The sequence below is a fragment of the Amblyomma maculatum genome, chromosome 2 (assembly GCF_055883805.1).
Source record: "Amblyomma maculatum isolate TAMU_Amacu chromosome 2, ASM5588380v1, whole genome shotgun sequence".
Taxonomy (NCBI): domain Eukaryota; kingdom Metazoa; phylum Arthropoda; class Arachnida; order Ixodida; family Ixodidae; genus Amblyomma; species Amblyomma maculatum.
In genome coordinates this window covers 25575600-25595099 of record NC_139345.1, presented here as the reverse complement: position 1 = coordinate 25595099, position 19500 = coordinate 25575600, and the positions used below count along the sequence as shown (strand labels likewise).

General features: G+C 41.4%; 1 protein-coding gene across 10 annotated transcripts in view; it reads right to left on the bottom strand.

The window, feature by feature from the left end:
• Positions 1-19500, bottom strand: part of LOC146198174 (uncharacterized) — a 212916-nt gene that overhangs the window by 68766 nt on the left and 124650 nt on the right. The window contains exons 5-6 of one of the 10 annotated variants that reach the window (XM_084593534.1): positions 9079-9232; positions 3860-4112 (exon numbers count right to left, since the gene is read on the bottom strand). The exons of 8 other annotated variants lie outside the window; for them this stretch is intronic. In XM_084593534.1, the coding sequence (XP_084449660.1) occupies positions 3875-4112; positions 9079-9232 (392 nt within the window). In that variant the 3' untranslated portion in view covers positions 3860-3874. Of the gene's footprint in view, positions 1-3859; positions 4113-9078; positions 9233-10002; positions 19435-19500 lie in introns of those variants that run through there. One more of the 10 variants, XM_084593541.1, reaches the window with a different exon arrangement.

The window sequence follows — 19500 nt, the reverse complement described above, 5'->3', positions numbered from 1 at the left end:
CTGAATTTGGTTCGAAACCCACCGCCGGACACCCACCGGTAAAAATAGGTACAAGCGTCCCCCGGCCTGGCGCTCGGCTTTTCCAGGGGTGTGCGTTTGGGAGAAGCTCCGTAAACCCCGCTGCGCGCCCCTCCTCCGCAGTGGGCCCAAACCCAGTTTCGAACCTCGCAGCCTGCAAAGGTGGTTCTGTTTGACCTGCAAAGGTACTTCCTTTGACCCTCACCTGAAGTGCTCCCTTAGAGCCTCAGCTGCAGCAGTCCTGCAGTCTACTTTCCTGCTTAGGCCTACCTCATTGTTTTTGTCCGGCCGCATTCACAATGCCATCAAAGTGAATATGTTCATGAATTCCGAGCCCAAAAGCGCTGCTGTAGTAGCGTGAGAGTGCACTGTTTAAATGGAATTTTTCCATACTTTGCACACTTCCTCCACAACATGGAAAAAGCTAAACACATATCAAAATGAAAACTGATGAATTAGGGTTTTTTCAAAATATGTTAGGACTGTAACTGTGCAATTATTGCTGGAAACCCAATAGCTAAAAACTTGTTTTCCAATTTATTCAATTATTCAATTGAACAAAACATACTATTCCCAACTTACTGTATATACGTCTACAAACAGTTCAAGTTGCATACACCTAGTTCCCCCAGCATATTTTTAAACCTTGGCTGTAACTGAGGGACCTGATACAAGACTCTCAAAAACTATTCTTAAAACTTTGGGTTGACAAGACTCTCAAAACCATTCTTAAAACTTTGGGTTGAATAGATTTCTATTTCAAAAAGCACCTTCTATAGAACATAGTTTGTCAGACTGAGGCTTAATTTGATGAAAACTACAAGAAGTTCGCTTTGAAGCTGGGAAGCCAAAGTATGTGCACTGACCGGATGTGTTACTGGCATTATTACAACAAGCTCTAACTATGTTAAAGTCATGCTCAAAGGCTTTTTTTCTTTTTTTCAGCTTTTAAAATGGCCATTATGATGCAGAATGAGTGTCTTTGCAGTGTACAAATAAAGGCAGGCAGGCCCACAGCAAACACAAAATGCAGCGCAGGAGATGGTAATGCAAGCAACAAGATAATGTAAAAGTGAGAAAAAAAAGAAAAGTGATTTGATAAAACTGTAGAGTGCAAACTAACCACCATTCTGATATTGTTAATGAAAATATTTAGCAAATATTATAAAAATTTATGACCCACACAAAGATGAGTGCATACAGTAAGCTGTCCATGCAGCAAAGAAAAAAACAACAACGAAGACCACAAATTGTGGAACTTTGCGTACAAAATCCCAATCTGTACTCAAACTTCTGGTTGAACAATATTCCTCAAATCATGCGCTCAGAATTCCGGAAAAAAAACAAAAGCCTAAAATGAATTACTCCCCTATTGTACCATGTTTGAATTATTGTAGACCTTCAGAGTGCCATCAGATAACCATAACTTCAGTCCAGACCTCTTTGTAAACTCATCCCAGGCTCCTTCTGTTTGACTCACATTGTGCAGTAAAACCAGAAACGCTGCTGAGAAAAATGTGGCTAAAGAGAAGGAAATAACAGTATGGACACAACAACATAAAAAAAAAGATGAAAATAAAATGAAGATGTAAAAGTCAGTACTGCCCCTCAATTACTGCCTGCTTCCTCAACATGGATAACATAATAGGCACCATCTACAATCAACTAGGCAAACACCATCGCTCTCCAATATCAACTGCCTAAAAAGCTTTGAACAAACTGTAGTCACAGAAACAAAGTATGCACATTCTTGCTATAATCTATAAAATAATGTTAAAATGCACAAATATTGAGTACTTCAGTACTGCAGCAGACCCACAGACTTTCACGATAAGCACAAGCATCCCTTGGCCACGTGCTCAGCTCTCTCAGGAGTGAACCACTTAGGGAAGGTGCCAATGACAGGCAATGGAGTGAGCGACAAAGCTTAAAACAAGGGCCTCCCTTCCTGTGCCTGCACATCACGCAGAAGATGGAGGGATAGGCCAAGCCCTGATAACAGACTTGCACAACGAAGAGAAATACATAAAGTGCCTCACTATTCTGCCACCTCTGTGCTACATGCATTCATGCAAGATTTGAAAGGGCAGATTCCCTTCCCAAGATATAAGAAAAAAAAAAGCGTGTGCCAAGCTTAAAGACATTTGTCCAATTTGACGTCAAAGAGCAGCTAGCATGTTTTCCAATCATTTTGCCCCTGAAAAACCTAAAGGCCTGGTCCGGAGACACTCCAACCAAATGAACAAACCATCAGAACTCAGTTGCATTCCGCATGTGAGGCATAAGCCCTACCACTAGGCGTCACTGGGGTTCAATAAAATTATAGCAGCCGTATTGAACCTTGCAACAGTCTCATGAACATTAAGTCTTTTACCTGTTATACTTACCAAAAACTTCAATACAACTTGGCAATATAGTTTCTGTACTAAAGAATGCAACATGTTCTTTTGTGTTTGGATACAAGTCTGAAAAAACCTAATGGCCTTAGCAACAAACTTGTACTATTTCAGGTTAGTCAATAATTCTTCCTGTAACAAGAACATTACCAAAAACATGTACACTTACTTCTTCCCACAAGGAAAAGAAATGCTATCACAAAAAAAAAAAAAGTGCAGTCACTGGAAAGCATGTAAAAGTTTGGTTTTGGTTTGGTCTCTAGGATTTCACATCCCAAAGCAACTTGGGCTACGAGATACACCGTAGTGGAGGACTAAGGAAATTTCAATCACCTGGCGCTCTTTAATGTGCACTGACATTGCATAGCACACGGACACCATTCTGTTTCGCCTCCATTGCTCAGTATTGGATTCCAGAGTACATCACTGAGGACACCGCTTTCTGTGAGCACTGACTTGACTGGTATGAACAGTTGACCTGACATGCCAAAAAAAGCTTACCCACAGGAGGTGCTCTCCTTTCACTGAAAAGGTAAGCTGCTGCTCATGATGGCTCATGGTGCTCAGGGAAACATCACCGGCACCAAACAAAAATTTTAACCAGAATTCTACTTTCTACTTTCCCAGCAAATATTGAAGCATGCAAAAATGACAGTCTACTCGTTAATGGTCAATGTGAACCTCAACCTTTCCAATTACTGCTACTTAAGATAGGCAAGTGCTGTAAATTTGGCCTATTCCGTCTTGTGCAATGTGCAATGTAGGAACAGGTTACAAATAGTGCAAAGACTTTGTGCACAAAGATATATTGAAACAAGGGCAACTACAATTGCGGTAGCCAATAGCATTCTGTAAAAATAAAATAAAATAATTGTAATGCTTAAAGAAAAGATGCATTTCTCTTTGCTCTCTCAATTTAAACAATGCCACTTCTGCACAAAAATATATGTAGTATCAGAAGTCATCCGGAGCAACTGAATCTTTCTGACAAAAATGATGAGACACAAAAAGTTTTTACAAAAATTTCAGTTAAAAAAAAAAAAAAGGAAGCACATCTTAAACACTGATCACAGTAACACAAACATCCCTCTAGCAGACCGAAATGCAGAATTTAGATGTAAAATAGATCTTGCAGTGCAGAATTTAGCTGTAAAATAGATCATGCTGCAGGATGTTCCACTGCAAGACTTCGGCTTTCGGAGGCTTTGGAGAGCAAGGCTTTGAGCTAATTTAGGTGCCTGCTCTTCCAAAACGTTGGAAGCTACCTTGTTTTCTGGGAGCTTTCTGGGAAAATGCACACTTCATTTTCAACTTCGACCATTTCAAAATGGTGTAACCACTGTAGGGTCTTCAAGTGATGACTTCAACTTAGGGGCAATGCACCAGTGAAAAAAAGCTTCCCGTGAGTAATGTGCAGGCACTGCCATCAAAAGTGAACACAGTGAATTGAATAACAGCCCTCAGCTGGGAGGCAACTTCACTTTGGAATAGCCAAGGCGGCTGACCCGGTGGCGTGTCTGAGGAGAGCCATGTGAGATGCGCAGATGGGTGGTGAGGTCACTGGGCCAGGCGAATTCTTTGGTGCAGAGGTGACAGGCATGCTTGACACGAAACGGCCGGTGCATCTCCATGTGACGGTTGAGGCTGCCTCGTGTCGCAAAGGCGCGGTTGCACGTGCGGCAGAAGGGGCCTGTCTTCCTGCATAGCAGCACAACACACTCATCACATGGACTCAAAAAAACAAAGACATCTATGGGTGTAAAAGACTCCCAAGTGGAGGAATATACATTGATTTCTAAACGTGCCCCAAAATCTATGCACAGAGGCACATATACCGTTTGCCTCCTTTAGAATGCAGCAGCCATGGTCAGGAATCAAACCTGTGATCTTGTGCTCAGCCGCAGAATACATTAAAGCACATATTTTACCCCGACGACTGAGGGACATGTAATTTCATATTTATGCAGCACTTCCAGCAAAATGTGAGGAGAGAAATGAGCAAAATATGACAGGCATTTGGGAATAGTATCCATACGAAGTCATCTTTCTCATCTTTGCTTGCCCTTTCATGGTCGCTTCTCATCATTTTCACTTCATAGGCTGTCATTGTTCTACTGTGTATGTTTGCAGACAGTGGAAAGAGTGCGAAGTGCCTGTAACTTCACCAAGACTTCCCGAACGGCAATTGTCCACAATCACCACTATAGGATGGAACAATACAGTGGAATCTCGTTTATGCGATTTTCACCCGAGTGGAAAATTAAAACATATTATGCAAAAATCGTATTATCCATAACAGGTCCGAAAAGATTGTGAATGAAGCATGCAGGCTGTGTCCGGAAAGTAATGCAATTATTTTTTGGGGGGGAGCTGTTATCAGTCCTACTGCGCTCGGATTGCTTGGGTTAGGCGAGGTGGGCTTTTAACTTTTCTTCACTGCCTAGCGTAGTCCGGTCTAATTTCTGGGACCGTCAGGATCGCTGTTTCCATCTACTGACTGATAATGAATTCCCCTGTCATGACGTGCAATTGCATCTGCACACAAACAACTGTACACGATCAAGTTCTGTGATAAACTCAATAAGAGTGTTATCGACATATACCAAATGATTTAGCAAGCCTACTGGAATTCTGCTTTATCATATTCTCAAGCATTAAGGTGGTTGAAGGCGTTTAGGGCAGGCCGCGAAGATGGTGATGATTTCCATTCTCTAGACGGCTATCAATGAGCAAAATTAACAAAAATGCATCTCATGCTCGCACTTCTTTGAACAGCAACAGTCCCATAATTGTGCAGATGATATCAGAGACTTAATGTTCTAAAAACCATCATGCACGACATTGTAAGCAACAATTTAAACATTCAGAAATTGTGGGGCAAGCTGGTCCTCAAATTGCTGACTGACGACCACAAGAACAACTGAGTGGTGATCGTGAGAAACCTTTTGAAATGCCTGTAAGTTGAACCTTACTTTTTGGACGGTGTCATTACTGGTGTAAAACACCACTATTTGAGTGCGACCCTGAGACGAAGCATCAAATTTCCGAACTACCAACCACAGAGTCCCCTTGTCCCAAGAAGGCAAGAATCAGCCAGTCGGAAGTGAGAACAAAGCAAATTGTTCTTTTTGACACCAAGAGTTCAGCTCACAAAGCCAAGGTCAGGCAATGAACGTTGTTTACCACATGGAGGTGCTCGAGATTGAAAGAAACGGTCTTCCGAGCGTGAAAGGAGATCGTCAATACCTGGCAGCTGCACCACGACAACACTCCCAGCCACACTTCTCTGCTAGTACGGGAATTTCTGGACAAGCGCAATTTGGCGACACTTCCCCAGCCCCCCTGCAGTCCTGATGTGGCTCTGGCAGACTTTTTGTTCCCTAGAATGAAGAGTGCCCTGAATGAAGTCCGTCCCAACGAGATCCCAACCACCGTGGCAAAGGATCTAAGCACGGTTCCAGATGTCACCTTCCACGATGCGTGAAGTGCATCGCGGGCTCGCTGGCTAAAATGGCAAAGGGGCCTGCTTTAAAGAATATTATACGTTTGTAACAATATCTTGACCGTTTGTAAAAAATCCTGAATATTATGTTGTTGTTTTTTTCTATAGATAAAATTGCATTACATTCTGGACACACCCTGTATTTGGCACAGACCTATCTTTTATTACTGCACTTTGAATAACCCACCATTTTGCACTGGACATTTTGTTTCTAAACATCCAGAATCAAGCTTTTCTGAAAATGGCAGAAAGGAGTTGCAGTTCCATAGCTTAGCTCTGCGCCTGAGCTTGACTGTAACATCTAAAGCTTGGCACTCTATCAACTTTGCCAAGAGCATCACCTCTGCAGGAGATCTTATCAAAAGATAAAAATGCGGAGATGTCATAGGAAGCCAGCATCTTGGCAGACTGCCAAGGTCAGTGCTACAGACAGCAACAGTGAGGGCATAAAACTAAGGAACCTGCTATGAATGTTTGAAAAAAGAAATAAATAAAGCAAATGTTCAATGAAAAACGTGGGAGGTGCGAGGTCACTACACAAGCAAACAGTACTGAAACATCGAACACAAGCGTTACACAGTTAGTGCGACTACTATGGCCCTCCCCGTTAGTATTTTTTTTCACTACTTCTCTGAGGGAAATTTGAAACCATGAGAGTTTTTCATATATTTTCGCAATCATATTATCAAATTCACATGAAAATATGATAGTATTAGCCATACAGAAATGCACTGCCTCTATAGGGCATCGGATGGGGGAAAAGGATGGCATAATGTAAAAAAATGTATTAACCCTTTGAGTGTTTTTATCGTACGGGTACTCTGGCTGAATTCCGTCCCGCTGAGTTTTTGTTGCCGTACCCATACTGCGCTAAGTGTGCATTTAAATGTGCATGCCTTTCTGAAGAGAGGTGCCATCTTTCAGAATGTAGAGGAAGTGTTAAAAATTGTCTACGCTACCATCTTGCAGAGGAAAAGAAAACTGGTTGTGACCGTCGTGTTGTGCTCTGTTCACAGCAGAGCGTCCTCCAGTTTCAATTTCTAAGCGCGATCGCAACAGATACGCGAAATTTGATCTCTACCTTGGCTGGGACGCTAGTGCAGGCTTGTGAAGACCTTCTAGGAGTTGCAAGAAGTGCTGCAAGTTTGTTTAAGTTACTATCCCGCAGAAAAAAAGAAAAACTGATTGTGGCATTTGGGGCTGCATGTAGTCTGCGGCGGCTCGGCCTCGTGGTTTCGTTTTTTCCACATGACCGCAATGAAAAATCTTAAAGTTTATCTCTATATTTATTGGGACACCAGCTGACAACCACAAAGACTGATTTTTATTTTTGTTGGCGCTCTCTGAGCTTATTCAACACTCACGGGGTGTCATTGCTCTCCTACTTAGTTTTATTAATGTTATGACTGTAATACTCTCTGTATATATTTTTTGCCTTTTTTTCCCAGACTTTCACAGTTTTGTTTGTTTAAAATCAGCACTAAAGAAATTTGGCACTGAAGTAAATCTTTTTCGAAAATGTGCAACACTCAAAGGGTTAAATGGAATCACATCAATGACATTTCACTGTACCAGCTTTCTATGAAGTGGACAGTCTCTTTTTAACAAGTATAAGTTGGCAGGCTACGGTAATAGACAAAACTAAAGTGCCAACAACAAGATGAAACCTTCTCTTGTGCGCTTGCATGCACATGTGTACAGATGACTGAGCACACTGCACATTCATTCTTAAGAAAGATCATGCTACAAATGAGAAACTTCGAATAGGACTGTTAAGTTTTTTGATGTAACTGAAATCTACTCCATCCTGGAAAACACTGCTAAATACATAGGGCTACATATGACATCTGTTCTTTTGCAAGTTTGACATAAACACGAATGCAGAAAAAAGAAAAAGAAAATGGGTGGAAAATTTAGGAACCCATGCTATTACGTCCATGTGCTCCTAGACATTTTGTTTACAGGAGAATGACGGAAATTTATTTATGGCACAAAACCAACACCGGCCCCAGTAATCCCAGTGCGAAGAATCCAGATTTTGTATTATCAGCAGCCGCCTAAACTATGCCAAACCAAACAGCTACAAAGGAAAGTTATACAGCTTCCATAAAACATTTGCAGTTGAAAAATTAGACCTGGTCTGGGTTCGTTCCTGAGGCAGTTGCTCTAGCAGTCGAGCTAACTAGGACAGCTAGCATTTAGTAGGGTGAAAGAGAATTGATCAGCAATTCAAAATGAAAATGATAGTTTAGAGGAATCTCCCAAGGTGGAGTATTTATAATAAGGGAGTAATTACTGATTAGAATTTGCCAAAGTGCAGCCATACAGCTACAAAGAAAAGCTGTATGGCTGCGTTTGGATGGATGCTAATCAGTAATTACCCCCTAATTAGATTATCTGCATTTCTGACTACTTAAAAAAAATTTAATTTAAAGACTTTCAATATAATTTAAAGCCAATAATTCTGCAGAGTGCTTTTTATTAATTTACACCTACTGTTTCTTACAACGTCTATTTTGTCAGATAATTACTGATGAACATCTGCAGGGGAGAAGCACAGAACTTCCAAGTAAATAAAAAAAAGTTGATTCAAATACCACAAGCTGCCACCAAAGATGCAAAAGAAGGCCACAGTCTTCAATTACTTAATAAGCCGAATAAATACATTATTTAACACATTCTGGCGACCATAACAACCACTGCTACCTCATGATTCAACCCTATGCAACCTCCTTGCCTTCTGTAGATTTTCTGCAAGCCTTGAAAAGAAAAGTACAAAAAACTCTAGCTCTATTGTGTTGTACGCTTTGCAAACATATGATCGTCTTGGCATTTTTTTTGTAACGCAGGAGAATAGTCGATAAATCAGACATGTTTTACCAGCATCACAGCAATATGTGCTGGTAAAAGATATTAGTTTAACTTATATACAAACAGGTATCAAAAAGGACTTTCCAAACTGTGATGTGCAATTGAGGTTTAAATTAGAACAAAATTTTTTTATACCATTGGAACTTTGCATGCATAATGGAAATGAAAACTCAGCCCTGATGAGTGTTAATCAATTGTGGACTGAATGAGAACAAAAATTCATCTTCAGCTCTGATTTGCATTTTCAACAATTCTTGCAACAAAATAGAACATAACTGCGAAAAATCTCACCTTGAAGGTGGGCTTGAGGCTGTACAGTCAACAGAATTCCGGTATGTTAGTGATGCAGCTCCCAGAGCCTGATTCTGAGGCTGTGCATCACCCCAGACAAAATAGACCTCCCTGTGGTGTAGAGCACTGGTGGTACTGCTGCTCTTAGGATTACCTGCAAGAAAAAGAAACAAACATAGTTAGTATCAAGAACATTCAACACCAAGAAGTTGTGGCGCGCTTGCATTTTCTCCAGCAAGAATCGCTGACAGCCAAAACCATGCTTAGACTTATGTTTACTAACTGCAATTGGCCCTGAGCTGCAACCATGAAATGCACAGCTCAAATGAAACTTAACATAAAGCCCCCATAAAGTTGTCACGAGGCTTCACTTATACTTGCACTGAGACAGAGTACAAAATGTGACCAATATCACAAGACATTACAGCCTAGTATTAACATCCTATTTAAATAAACCTACACCCACAGAGAAAAAAAGACGAGAACTTACACCACTGAAATGAGCAAACCTATGCAGCAAATCTTAATATATTAAAGTTAGTTAGGTTTGCAACACCAAGGCACAAACAAGAAACGCAGCAGAAAAATGCTGCAAGTTAAATTCGTTTGGTATATGCTTGACACAACACTAGTGCCATTAAAAGGATATCTTTGTTTGAATATTTTCTTGAGCTCAAGCAAGAAAAAAAGCAGTCACACTAATGATTTACACAGGTGCTCACCATATAAATATAAGAATAAAAGAGTCAAAATGTGCATAACCCATTAAATACCAAACAGCAGTGCCAACCAAAATGAAGAGAGTATTTAAAGTGATGTGGTTCCCAATGGCAGGCTGCAATAAACAAGCACAAGACTAAGAATTCAGAAAGGCCTCAAGGACAGCTACTGCTCGTCACAAGGTACTCCAGCACACAAAAAAGATAGGCTGTAAAAGAGCTGCATTTATTCACTATGAAAACATTACATGTTATAGATTACTGGAAGGTACACATATAGAAACTGTCCCATAACCCTTGTGGGGGAGAAAAAAAAAACATGGAATAATATCGTAGCAACAGAACGTATAGGACTAAGGGTCTTACAGCACGAGTTCTAGTAGGCTGTAAAATTCAAAATGCCTGGATGAGTACAATGCATTGATGATAGCAAACTAATACCTTTAACATGTATGCAGGTATTCAGTACTGGCATGCATAGCTACATAGACACACATTATTATCAGTACTAAACAGCAATGCCTACCTAAACGCATCATTTTCACAAAAAGAAAAACAGTAGTTAAGGACAAGGACCACCACACACCACTGAACCTTAAAAATACCAATATAGCTCAATACAAGACACATCCCACAAAAAAGACATTTTAACATTACCTTAAGGAAAAAATGATTGTTGCATAATAAATAGTCTAGGATAAAAACAGCAAAAAGAGGTAAACACCATAAATGTACTCTGGCTAGGAGTTATCTTAGTAACCTTGCTAAATGCAAAAAATGCATAGGCGTGCTTCAGCTCTCCGAGTAAATAATGAAGCACGGAGAAACTTTGGAAACCAGACAGCCAAGACCTGCAATGTTAATGACAACTGAAAGCGAACTAGAGGAACTATATTTCAGCGAGTCCTAGAAACCCTTCAGAATGGGACACTACTGAGTGCAGGTGAAAAAAGCTAGGCTCTCAGATCATTTATGGAGGTTTAAGGACGATATACATATAGGTTTGAACGCTGTTCATTTTGAAAAGCATGCCAATGACGAGATTAAAGGTATTCAAGACAAATGAACCTGCAACATTGATTCAGTTGGCTAGTAATGTTCTCCACTTGTTCGCCACATTTTGTCAGCAGTGAAACTTCACCCTAGCTGAAAATGTAGCTAAATGCTAAGCATTGCAAAGTGGCATCAGCTTGTCTAAAGGATGCAAGTTTCTCTACATTAGTCTGCTCAATACAATTCGCAATGAACCTAATCTTTCAGCATAGAGAAATTCAATTCACGCTGAGAGGCTTGTAATGACACACTCTGTCATAAAAAAACACAAGTACCTTTCGCAAGAAAAAGAAGGCTAACAGCTTTTGCCGATGTCCGGACACATTTCTTTTAGTATTCTAGAGGTGTGAACAGTTCCACAAAAGGTACTGGGACAGGTGTCATCTGTAGATTGACTGAAACAGAAACCTTCTCACTAGTTAGGATCTAACTTGACGCGAAAAAGGCATCAACTGCTTCTCAACCTGTAACTTTCTTCTGTGATGCTATTATAGGGCTTGTCTTGTTCTTTTCAACCAAATAAGATTTAAAAAATTGAAAAAAGTCAGAAACTATGCCTGAGCAGTCCGTGACAAAACACGAAATGTAATTACTAAATCATGACAAACAATACACAGTGATTAAGTTAGTGCTGTAATGGTACTATAACTGGCTGGAAATGGATGTGGTCAATGTCTCAAGATATGTGCATGAATAATTCCTCATAAGCAAAACTGCTGCATCACTAAGAACCTGAATGGAGGTGTGTTACGTGCCACACAGTCACACTAGTCTATTTATACAGTACTGATCATAGGAACATTATCCAAGGAACTTTTTTACTAGTTGAAATATCAGCAATTAAGCACAGGTAAAAAGCCTGTCTGTTATGAGTTAGGAAATGAGCATCTTAGACATTACAGCAGGCTACAAGAACGAATCAAGTACTCATAATGCAACAAAAGCTGGACACTTGTCTTCTCCTTTCCCTGACAAATAAACAAAAGAGAAGAACAAGGAAAGAAAGCATAAAGAAATACACCATGCACAAACATTTGTCAAACTAATTATTAAAGTATATCCAATAGGTAACCAGAACACTTCAATGAACAATGAAACGAAAGTCAATGTGATTCGACATTTTGGAGAGTAAAATAAAACATAATATCCATGTTCCCATGTAGAAATGGAATGTTGTAGAAGCTGGTGCTATCACTGAACTAATTCAATACGAGATGGGACTAAAATGTCCAAATGAATACTTTTTTCACGAATTTGACCTTATCACAAAGACACGTCTTGCAATGATACAAAGAATGTGACAAAAGTGTACTAAAGATCTACAATGGACAACTTGCAGAGCTCTGTAAGTCAGCTTCTCATCAAAAAGTCTCATTGTTAGACTACACTTGCAGTCTTTGTTTAAATAAAAAGAAGCAGGCACCTCTTTAGGGCGCTTTCACAATTTCGAGTCGCGAACGTGTCGCAGAGAGGGAGTGTTATGAATGGGCCGAACCCAGTCACGCTCAAGGAACAAGATGCTGGACAATCCCCCCATCATTCGCCCTCTATTTCACATATATAGAGGTGGTGGTCAAACATTGTATTCTTCCGACCCCTCTCCCAGAGTAATCTTGAAGTGGACTGGAGACATTTCTGAGTTTACCTAGAAAGGAGAACTTCCTTATTCTCGTTTGTTCGAATAATGCGAAAGTGTGACGCATGGGTACAAGACCTCAGTTGGAAAACAAGCCTTGCAGAGAAGCCGACTTCCAGAGTTATACAAGTTGTCCATTACATAAGCAAATGAAATAAAAAATATATCCATTCATTTCAACCAGACGTGCACATTGTTTCAATTCCTATTATCGTAAAACATAGAAAAAAATCTATCTCTGTGAACAAGCCAAAAAGCCACTGGCTCTCTCAAGACGTGCAGAATATGAACCTAAAATTAACAAAATTAACATGGCAAGTTTTTTGTCTTTTCTTTGTTTAACTGATTGCATACAAATAAATAAAAATTGAAGGATATGTTCTTGGCATGATCATTGCAAGCATCTGTGCAAATGTCAAAATTTCATCTAAAATCAATATTGTGAAATAAATATTCAGATCACAAACAGAAATAGTATTCTCCAAGTATATAAAATGAAACTGAGTGTAGAAGATGTTAACAAAAAGGAAAACTTGGGAAAAAGTTTCTTCTGTCAGAGGTGCAGGTGGCTTGACCTTCCTGGCTAAAGAAATGCAAAGTAAAATAACTCCATTTAAGGAATGGAAGTCGTACATACACATTTCACTCAAGATACTAGACAGGCAGTACCATGTGCGCTTGAACAAGAATATATTTCTTAGAAGAGAGAAGGAATTGCATATATCCTTGAAATATGTGCATAAAGTCAACATGTTGTGCAGCATGGCAATGATACACTGACACCACTTTCAATCTGAAACCCAATTCTCGTGCTGTAATGGACAGCTCTGACAAAGTATAACAACAAAGATTCTTGGGACATTTGATTTGGCTCCAAATAAAAAGATCCTCTCTCTTTTTCTCTTTGCATAAAGCTAGTCACATAAATTTTGCTCAGTGAAAACAAGACAACCGTTCCAAAGTCAAGCGTGAATGCGTGAATACAGCGCAGCTTCTCAAATGAGCCATAAAAACATTCAATTCATTCCTTTAAAGGCAGCCACACACTAGATGGTACTGTAATGATCAGAATATTGTGGGATGTGAGAAGGCATAGCAAAACTGCGTTCTGGGCCACCTAACGGTGCCCACCTGTTTTTTCGTCCCTCACAGACATCTCAGTACCATCCCTCCTGCCTTATATATTCCGTACTTAGATCGTGCCACTTCAATATCCAGCAGGCGCCTTCCCTAGCCGCTCTGATGAGTGAAGCAGATAGCTTGCTTTTGTTCAGAGCACAGCCACTCTGTATACAGTGAAGTCAACAGTGCGCAATAATCTGTTTCACTGTGACAATGGAACCAGTAGCACTTGGTGAAAATGCCATAACTGTCTGTGTGAAACATTAGTGATGAAGCCTCCACCCCTGAAGCACCAGCCATATCTCCGCCACACTGACCCTCGCTATGGCCTTCCCACCCATCTATCGCCATCCTTGATCCACTTCCCCTCCCACCTTCACACTTGAGAGGCATCAACCATCATCAGCCCAACCTTACTCTACCATTCATAAGTGCCCCTCACCACCAGCCCATATATCCTAACACTCTACAAGGCCTCCATGGCTCCACCCACTAGAAGAAAGATGGAGTTGCAAAGCCAGCTTCCTTTCAAAGGTGCCACTCAGCCACCTTCCTACTGCACCTGCTTAGTTATGGGGAGGAGGCCTATAGGTGTGAGATGATTTTTAGCAATGCACTTGTCGGAGGGAGCTTCTCTGGAAGGTGATAACCTGCACGCGTATACAGTGCAGCTTTTAAAGATTACAGTGGTGGCATGGCCAAAATAGGTTTTGGAGCAGCACTTGAAGCAACTATGGAGCCAAAAATGTGCGTTCTGGAGTAGCTATGGAGCAGAAATGTAATTATGTTATAGCAGCAATATCAGAAATTTGTCGCAAATTAAGAGCATGTGGTCAATGTAAATCTTCAATGAAGTCGTAAAGGTGTCTGCTACGATCTTTGCAATGCAACGCAGTAGTGGTGCTGCTTACAAACGACCCCAATGCGTTTTGAAGAGTGAGCAGACTAGTGCACAGCTTCACCATACTGAAAGAAGCACAAGGATGCAGGACAAGGAAATATGCATAGGCACTAGAATATGTGATGCCGTCCTCAAATAAAAACAGCCAGTCATACGCCAAGCAGCGTTCAAAACGGTATGACTGGCCGATGTGCGTGCCTGACCACAGCAGCAGAATGGCATGACATTAAGGAAACCGAAGGTACGCTATTGAGCTTTACTTCAGGAATCAGGGACTCCAATCGGCATCGTGCCTGCCATCGCACACACGAAGTGAACTACTGTTCCATTAAATTCAGACTCTGGTGGACTACTTTAGCGATCGCTGGCTGCGTGGGTCATATCTCAACACAAACTCATCGACACCATTCGAATTATCGAGCGTCCAATGCCATAGACCTACATCAGCCTAGAACGTACTCCTAATCCAAGTTAACGAGGGTTGAATTAACAGGATTTTACAAAACTTGTGTAAAATAAAGTGGTTAACACGAAACGACTGCAGCAGCGCATGCATTTTGCAATGTCCCCAAGACATACTCTGCAGGTGCCGTGCCTTTCATGATGATTAAAAACGATCGCAACACAAGCACCCGCCCACCTTCTTCTCTATTCATCACCAATCGCTGATTGCGCCATGGCCTGACAGTATGATGTGCTGCTCAACACGACGACCAACTGGTGCTGCCGCAGTGGCTCTCGATGCTAACTAGCATTATGGCATATGATAATTCGAAAAATGAGGAAATGATGCGACCATCATGAAATGCTGCAACCAGTGAATGCAGTTTGATATCTGCTACAACTGGCTGCGAGTTCTAACAACAAATATCCCTAATTTATGAATATTCAAATTGATCGAATACATACAGTAAGTGTGGTGTGAATAGAATAACAATCGCTAATGCAAACCATTTCGAATGTTCCGACACCCCTGGAAGCCGCAGTATGAGGGGCAAAAAAAAAAACGTTGTGTAGTGCCTGCCTGCTTTTTTTGGCACAGCAAGACTCAGAAAGCTGCGTTTCATCAAAATGGCAGTGTTGGTGAAGCTGCCCCAACCCTGCAGACTGCACAGCTAGCCCAGTTAAACAGACCTTTACATCACTGCATGCTCCTCCTACCCTCTCCCATGTACAGTGGCCATGCAGCGAAAGGCAACATCCGTTATGCTCACCTATGCACACTAACAGCAGCTACAGGACGCTAGCTGGATATCGAATCGGCATCAGGTGACACTACTGATATACGTACGGCACACGTAAGGTAGGAGTGAGAGTACAAATATATCTGTGAGAGGCAAAAGCTGAGGTGTGCACCGTTAGGTGGTGTGAAACACAATTTTGCCATGCTTTCCCATGTCCAGCAATATTCTGATCACAACAATACTTGGCACTAGCAATATGCTGACTATCACCAGTGTTACTATGCATGCAGTTCATCATATGAGGAATTAATTTATACCAGAGATACTGACTGCTGAGGTGACAATAGAAAGACTCTCAATCACGAATTTTGGAAGAAATATACAAGTTTTAAAATACCCATGTACAACAGTACTGCAATGTCAGTGCATTAAGGGAAGTGCCAAGTGCATGCTTCAACTGTTTGTCATGAATAAGAAAGTTCCAGACACCATACCAAATACAGGCAAGACAAAAAAAAAAATTTAATTCTATAAGCCAAAGTGGAGTGCCACTACCAAAGGGCAAATGTTCTGGCTAGGCTAGCAGGTTGGCTTGTTGGTTCACAACTAGTGCTCATGCTTTGTATTTTACTGCCATAAAGACACAGATACACAGACGAGGAGAAAGGCAGTCTTGCCCCGTGTCTTTCTTCCTCATCCTCAAATGCATTTTAGTCCTGTCAAAATACAGAGCACCAGCTTTCATATCAAGCAAAGCAACAGGTTTCAGCATAACTACTCTGCAGCTTTATGTTATAGTACACATCATCTTTCCACACCCATATAAGCAAAGTACATTATACTTGGTAGTCAATCAGCCATGATAATTTAAATCTGTGCACAAGTCACGCATGTAAGTGCATAAAGATTATTTGTCTCCATGTGCACAGCAATTTTCTCCTTTTCTTTATATCATTATCATGGTACTAATTTATCGTAGTGTATATGAGCCAAACCACCAGTAATGAAGACTGGCGCAGTATTGATGATGCCCCATGATTAAAGAAACAATAATTTGGGGGGCACTTAATCTACTTGTCAAGGATATGATGCAATAGCATTTATGGCTAGCATCCAGCTCCCCTGACAGATCCTCAGTTGCGCACATGCACTTTATTACTAGCTTAACCATTAATCCATTCATCTATGCCTCGATTATCCCACACATACTAATAGACAAACAGTCCTAAGCTACTCCATTACGTGTAAGGCCACTTGACATAGATTCAAAGCCTTGCTTTAACCACGCAATAGAAATGTGCCTGTGTGGCTTAGGGTTAGTGTGTCTAACCCAGGCTCCAAGCGTCACAATGGGTTCTACGTAATTCCATCTTGCCCTCCCATCTAAAAGGAGCTGCCCATGCTGGCATATCCTTCCAACTCGGTCACTGCTACGTCACATCTTGTGGTGCTCCACAACCCACTGAACAATTAGTGCCAAGCCATGTAACTTATTAAGTACCACCTGTCAGCGGCATACTTGGGATTATTTGCTTACGCTCACTAATGCAATGCTGACGCCGCATTTTCTGCAGAACAGGGCCCTGAACACTCTCACACTAAAACGAAAAAAAAAATTTTTTGAAAACTATTTTCCACACCTCTTGAAAACCACAAGAGCTTCTGCAGTATATTTTCATGACACTGTGACAAAACCCCATCTGGTTAAAAAATGACCAGTCAAAAAAATGAAAATGTTTCCCGAAGTTCAGCATGCTAAAATAGCAACCACTTTTACAAATGTTCAAGCTATAAACTTCACACTACTGCCCAACTTATTGAGCTAACAAAAGTTGCGCAAGTCCATACTCTGGTATTTTGAGCTGAGGTACAAGTTGGTCCACCAAAAATTGACAGGCAAGGGAACAATGACCTGGCATTACTGGCATTGACACTGCTACCAGGTTATATCTCCGACACTGCTACTAGGTTATATCTCCAGCAAGGAAACATATAGTACTTTTTCTTTCCCTGGCAATAACAAGGTGAACGGAAGACCGGTGCACATACAGCAGTTTATGCAATATCATTGAGACAATTACAGAGTGCAGAAAATGACAAAAGTAAAAGTTACCAACCGCTACACCACTTCACCAATTATGATGGTCACTACAAATAGCAATGGCTAACGGGGACAAAGAAAATGCTCAGGTGCCAGTCTGCTTGCACTATGTTACCTGGCCACATAACTAGGCCTGATGACACTGTAAAGTAAACAAGCCTCCAGCTGTCCCAGATCCCCTACACGGAAAACATTATGTTAATAAACTTCACTGAGCACTGGCACAGCATGACAGAGAAATTTGGCACATAGCCTTTCTCATGTGCGTCCACACGAGCCTTCAGATAGCCATACACCATTCCATAACTGGAAATGTGTCAACTCAAAAGCTCACTAGTATTCCACATTTAGTGATAAATGCTGCCTCAGCGTGCAAGGATGATTATTTGTTAGAGGCTACATTAGGTCTGTTTAAAGAAAAAGCAATTACAAACACAAATAAGATATATTTTCTTGTTATGACAATTATCTTATGAACAGGAAAGTGTATATACCGTGAACACAGTAAGAACTGCATTTAACAGATAAATAGAGCTCAACAGATCATAAGGGAAGCACTTGGTAGAGAAGGAGCTAAAAAAGCTGCCCCAGTTTTTCAGTCCTGCTATGAAACACGAAACTTGTGGCCGTTTGTTCAAACCCATAGAGAGCATTAGCAGGTGCTGCAGTCCTTTATAAACTGCTGCCATGTTTTCATGTCCAGCATATACTGCCCTTCCCGAGAGAAGCCTAGGGAGACCAAAAGGAAAAGGACTGGCAGGGAGAGGAGAAGAAGAGAGAACTTATCTTCTTGCGCTAGCTAGCGAACACCAAAGTTCACAGGAGAGACAAAATTCACAGTGACAGTGCCAAGGGAAGGAAAGGGGTGGGGGTCACCTCCTCAATAATTTTCTGTGCCACACAGAAATTTGCCGAGCGCTTCATTTCGATCCTGATCAAAAGGATGCTTCATGACAGGGCAGCCTGCAGTAGGCACTCAGCACAGATTGTTTATTTTATTTTTCATGAAGAGTAATCTGCAGAGACACCATGTCTATCCGAAATTTTACACCTCTCCAACCTCTACCCCTTCATGTCTCATGCTTCTCCATGCTACCCTACCAAAAATGTCCTGGTGCCATCCCACGAAATTTGGTTCATAGACATGAAGCTAGTGAGAAGCAATAAGGACAGCAGAAAGCTTAAACAAACAAAAAATGAAGCAGAACAGCACTGAACTGGCCCTACTGAATTTCTTCTTCCCTGTCTGCATTTTATCTTTGGATACATGAGTGTTCAGCAAATAGAAAACTGACGCTCCAAAGTGCAACAAAGCTACACTGTAGTCTAACTGTTGCTCCCCAGTCATGGTTCAGACCCTCACTGTCCTTTGTTCTGGGGCCGGTGGACATTCTGGATGTGCTGGCCCTGGTACCATTTGGTCGTAAACGACTTGCCGCAGTACTCGCAAGGGAACCGTCTGTGCGACCGGTGCTGGTAGTACTGGTGCTGGCGCCAAGAGCTGACATTCTTGAAGTACTTGGCGCAAGGGTCACAGCGATAGTTGCCCTCAGCACTCCCGCGAAAGTGGTTGTACAGCCGAACCGACGAGAAGTGCCAGCGTCCAAGACCAGTGCCGCTAGCGCCGACCCCGTGTGCCCCTGCACCAGCATGCCGCCGGGAGAAGGAACAGAAGGGAGGGGAAAAGGGAAGAGAAGAAAGCAGCT